Consider the following 5,000-nt stretch of genomic DNA (forward strand, 5'->3'; position numbering starts at 1 on the left):
TCAATCTACATAGAACCTGTTTACCTGTCCAGTGGTTCTACAGAACTTAGAACCGGTTCTGTGTCCACTGGGTTCTGGATAGTTTTCAGTATAACTGTAAAGTTTGTTGGGTTCTAAATGTTCCTGTTGCAGCTGCAGTGATAACGGTTCTGCTTGTTCTGTGTGTTCTGTGTGTTCTGTGTTCTGTGTGTTCTGTGTGGTCTGTGTTCTGTGTGTTCTATGTGTTCTGTGTTCTGTGTGTTCTGTGTGTTCTGTGTGTTCTGCTTGTTCTGTGTGTTGTGTGTTCTGTGTGTTGTGTGTTCTGTGTGTTCTGTGTTCTGTGTGTTCTGTGTTCTGTGTGTTGTGTGTTCTGTGTGTTCTGTGTGTTCTGTGTTCTGTGTGTTCTGTGTTCTGTGTGTTCTGTGTTCTATGTGTTCTCTGTGTTCTGTGTTCTGTGTGTTCTGTGTGTTGTGTGTTCTGTGTTCTGTGTTCTATGTGTTCTGTGTGTTCTGTGTTCTGTGTGTTCTGTGTGTTCTGTGTTCTGTGTGTTCTGTGTGTTCTGTGTTCTGTGTGTTCTGTGTGTTCTGTGTTCTGTGTGGTCTGTGTGTTCTGTGTGTTCTGTGTTCTGTGTGTTCCGTGTGTTCTGTGTGTTCTGTGTGTTCTGTGTGTTCTGTGTGTTCTGTGTTCTGTGTGTTCTATGTGTTCTGTGTTCTCTGTGTTCTGTGTGTTCTGTGTGTTCTGTGTTCTGTGTGTTCTGTGTTCTATGTGTTCTGTGTTCTGTGTGTTCTGTGTTCTGTCTGTTCTGTGTGTTCTGTGTGTTCTGTGTTCTGTGTGTTCTGTGTGTTCTGTGTTCTGTCTGTTCTGTGTGTGTTCTGTGTTCTGTGTGTTCTGTGTGTTCTGTGTGTTCTGTGTTCTGCTTGTTCTGTGTGTTCTGTGTGTTCTGTGTTCTGTGTGTTCTGTGTGTTCTGTGTTCTATGTGTTCTATGTGTTCTGTGTGTTCTGTGTGTTCTGTGTGTTCTGTGTGTTCTATGTGTTCTGTGTTCTATGTGTTCTGTGTTCTGCGTGTCAGGTCTGGGCTTCAGTATAGCAGGTGGTGTGGGGAACCAACACGTTCCTGGAGACAACAGCATCTACGTCACCAAGATCATCGAGGGCGGAGCGGCGCACCGAGACGGACGGCTACAGATCGGGGACAAAATACTGGCGGTACGTCACTGACCCCTGACCCCTGACCCTAACCCTAACCTCTGACCAGGCGGGGAGTTCCTGTCCTCTGAAATGAGGCCAACCAGGAAGTAACTTAGAGCTGCATTCTATCAAAAGGCCACCAGGGGGCGACCGTCTCTATACAAGTCAATGGAGAAGTAACTTAGAGCTGCATTCTATCAAAAGGCCACCAGGGGGCGACCGTCTCTATACAAGTCAATGGAGAAGTAACTTAGAGCTGCATTCTATCAAAAGGCCACCAGGGGGCGACCGTCTCTATACAAGTCAATGGAGAAGTAACTTAGAGCTGCATTCTATCAAAAGGCCACCAGGGGGCGACCGTCTCTATACAAGTCAATGGAGAAGTAACTTAGAGCTGCATTCTATCAAAAGGCCACCAGGGGGCGACCGTCTCTATACAAGTCAATGGAGAAGTAACTTAGAGCTGCATTCTATCAAAAGGCCACCAGGGGGCGACCGTCTCTATACAAGTCAATGGAGAATTCACCAACTTCTCACTTGATTTCTAACCTCAGTAAACGTTTTCAAAATGTGTTTATGGTCTCAATCGCTAGTTTAAAGCCTTCTTCAATGCAGTATGATGTTCATTTGGGACATTTTGGCCTCCCTGATTTTATATGTGACGATAAAGCAGGGTATGCATTAGGGGCGGGGCTACGTCCTGATTGACAGGTTGATTGACTGATGTCCTCGAGATCCAGCCCTCGTAACCATAGCAACCTCCCCGCTCCGCCCACGGCCCCGCCTCATGCCCATATAAGTAGAATCCGTGTTCATTTTTTCCCAGCATGCACCTGAAATTTTCAAGATGGCGCTGCCTAGATTCGATACTATTGGCTTCCGAGCAGCAGTCCACAAACCAATGGGTGACGTCACGGATGTTACTTACTGTTTCTTTTATACAGTCTATGCCCCAGACCCCTGACCCCTGACCTCTAACTCCTGACCCCTGACCTCTGACCTCTGACCCCTGACCTCTAACTCCTGACCCCTGACCTCTGACCTCTGACCCCTGCAGGTGAACCACATGTCTCTGGAGGACGTCCTGCATGAAGACGCCGTCTCCGCTCTGAAGAACACGGGGGAGGTTGTCTACCTGAAGGTGGCCACGCCCACATCACAGTACATCCACCCAGCTGATCGATACAGCCCCCCCGACCTCACCAGCTGTAAGTACACCTGTCTACCTGTCCACCTGAAACACCTGTCCACCTGTAACACCTGTCCACCTCTCCACCTCTCCACCTGTAACACCTGTCCACCTCTCCACCTGTAACACCTCTCCACCTGTCCACCTGTCTACCTGTAACACCTGTAACACCTGTAACACCTGTAACACCTGTCCACCTGTCCACCTGTTACACCTGTAACACCTGTAACACCTGTCCACCTGTAATACATGTAACACCTGTCCACCTGTAACACCTGTAACACCTGTCCACCTGTCCACCTGTAACACCTGTCCACCTGTCCACCTCTCCACCTGTAACACCTGTCCACCTGTCCACCTGTAACACCTGTCCACCTGTACACCTGTAACACCTGTACACCTGTAACACCTATCCACCTGTACACCTGTAACACCTGTCCACCTGTCCACCTGTAACACCTGTCTACCTGTCCACCTGTAACACCTGTAACACCTGTCCACCTGTAACACCTGTAACACCTGTAACACCTGGTCCACCTGTAACACCTGTAACACCTGTAACACCTGTCCACCTGTAACACCTGTCCACCTGTCCACCTGGTCCACCTGTAACACCTGTAACACCTGTAACACCTGTCCACCTCTCCACCTGTCTACCTGTCCACCTGTAACACCTGTCCACCTGTAACACCTGTCCACCTGTCCACCTGTAACACCTTTACACCTGTCCACCTGTAACACCTGTAACACCTGTAACACCTGTAACACCTGTAACACCTCTCCACCTGTCCACCTGTCCACCTGTAACACCTGTAACACCTGTCCACCTGGAGGGGTATGATTGGGAGGAACGGCCCCCCCGATCTGAACCCAAGCGGTGTTCTGTTATTGGACTTCTGTGCTCGTCACAGGTTGTCCATAACGAACACCATGTTCAAGCATAAGGGGGGGGGGGGGGGTGTCCATATGTGCACTTGGCACCAGGACACCCTAGGCCGCAGTTCCATGATTGACTTTGTAGTCGTGTCGTCGGACTTGCGGCCGCATGTCTTGGACACTCGGGTGAAGAGAGGGGCGGAGCTGTCAGCTGATCACCACCTGGTGGTGAGTTGGCTCCGATGGTGGGGGGGGGATGCCGGTCAGACCTGGCAGACCCAAACGTATTGTGAGGGTCTGCTGGGAACGTCTGGCAGAGTCTCCTGTCAGAGAGAGTTTCAACTCACACCTCCGGGAGAGCTTCGACCACGTACCGGGGGAGGCGGGGGACATTGAGTCCGAATGGGCCATGTTCCGTGCCTCCATTGTTAAGGTGGCCGACCGGAGCTGTGGCCGCAAGGTGGTCGGTGCCTGTCGTGGCGGCAATCCCCGAACCCGCTGGTGGACACCGGCGGTGAGGGATGCCGTCAAGCTGAAGAAGGAGTACTATAGGACCCCTAACCCTCCGGAGGTTAGGGGTCCTATAGGGCCTTATTGGCCTGTAGGACTCCGGAGGCAGCAGACAGGTACCGGCAGACCAAGCGGAGCGCAGCTGCGGCGGTCGCTGAGGCAAAAACCCGGACATGGGAGGAGTCGGCGAGGGGGAAGCAGTGCACCGTCAACACGGTTTATGGTGGGGACGGTGCGCTGCTGACCTCGACTCGGGACGTTGTGGATCAGTGGAAGGAATACTTCGAAGACCTCCTCAATCCCACCGACACGCCTTCCGGTAAGGAAGCAGGGCCGGGGGACTCGGGTGTGGGCTCTCCTATCTCTGGGGTGGAGGTCACCGAGGTGGTTAAAAAGCTCCTCGGTGGGAGGGCCCCGGGGGTGGATGAGATCCGCCCCGAGTTCCTCAAGGCCCTGGATGTTGTGGGGCTGTCATGGTTGACACGACTCTGCAGCATCGCGTGGACATCGGGGGCAGTGCCTCTGGATTGGCAGACTGGGGTGGTGGTCCCTCTTTTTAAGAAGGGGGACCGGAGGGTGTGTTCCAACTATAGGGGAATCACACTCCTCAGCCTCCCTGGTAAGGTCTATTCGGGGGTGCTGGAGAGGAGGGTCCGTCGGATAGTCGAACCTCGGATTCAGGAGGAGCAGTGTGGTTTTCGTCCAGGCCGTGGAACTGTGGACCAGCTCTACACCCTCTGCAGGATCTTTGAGGGTGCATGGGAGTTTGCCCAACCAGTCCACATGTGTTTTGTGGACTTGGAGAAGACATTCGACCGTGTCCCTCGGGGAGTCCTGTGGGGGATTCTCCAGGAATACGGGGTATCGGACCTGTCCACCTGTCCTCTCTGACACCTGTCCTCTCTGTCCTCTGCAGCCTACATGGAGCCAGACTACATGTGTGATTACCCACAAGCCCTCCCTCCTCCGTCTCCACGGCGATACTCCCCGATCCCCCGCGGCATGATGGGAGAGGACGAGTACTCCCGGGAGCCTAGGCGAGTGTGCGTCCAGCGCGGCTCCACCGGACTCGGCTTCAACATCGTTGGCGGCGAGGATGGCGAGGGAATCTTCATCTCCTTCATCCTGGCAGGAGGACCAGCAGACCTCAGCGGAGAGCTCCGCAAGGGAGACCAGATCCTCTCTGTGAGTACACTGATGACACACTGATGACATCACAGAGACCAGAGTCTGACAGCTGACTGTGTGTGTGTGTGTG

The 5,000-nt window shown here is 53.0% G+C and overlaps 3 protein-coding genes across 12 annotated transcripts in view; 2 read left to right on the plus strand and 1 right to left on the minus strand.

Moving 5' to 3' along the window:
• LOC128384133 (H-2 class II histocompatibility antigen, A-F beta chain-like) overlaps positions 1–5,000 on the plus strand; it is a 226,345-nt gene that overhangs the window by 152,079 nt on the left and 69,266 nt on the right. The window lies entirely within an intron of this gene.
• The window catches only part of LOC128384129 (H-2 class II histocompatibility antigen, I-E beta chain-like), a 120,748-nt gene that overhangs the window by 84,784 nt on the left and 30,964 nt on the right, over positions 1–5,000 (minus strand). The window lies entirely within an intron of this gene.
• dlg4b (discs, large homolog 4b (Drosophila)) overlaps positions 1–5,000 on the plus strand; it is a 37,745-nt gene that overhangs the window by 28,961 nt on the left and 3,784 nt on the right. For 3 of the 4 annotated variants that reach the window (XM_053343645.1, XM_053343646.1, XM_053343648.1), the window contains 3 exons: positions 1,049–1,185; positions 2,225–2,375; positions 4,659–4,927. In XM_053343645.1, the coding sequence (XP_053199620.1) occupies positions 1,049–1,185; positions 2,225–2,375; positions 4,659–4,927 (557 nt within the window). Of the gene's footprint in view, positions 1–1,048; positions 1,186–2,224; positions 2,430–4,658; positions 4,928–5,000 lie in introns of all 4 variants that reach the window. The other variant, XM_053343647.1, reaches the window with a different exon arrangement.

Source organism: Scomber japonicus, chromosome 22 (assembly GCF_027409825.1).
Source record: "Scomber japonicus isolate fScoJap1 chromosome 22, fScoJap1.pri, whole genome shotgun sequence".
In the NCBI taxonomy this organism is placed as follows: domain Eukaryota; kingdom Metazoa; phylum Chordata; class Actinopteri; order Scombriformes; family Scombridae; genus Scomber; species Scomber japonicus.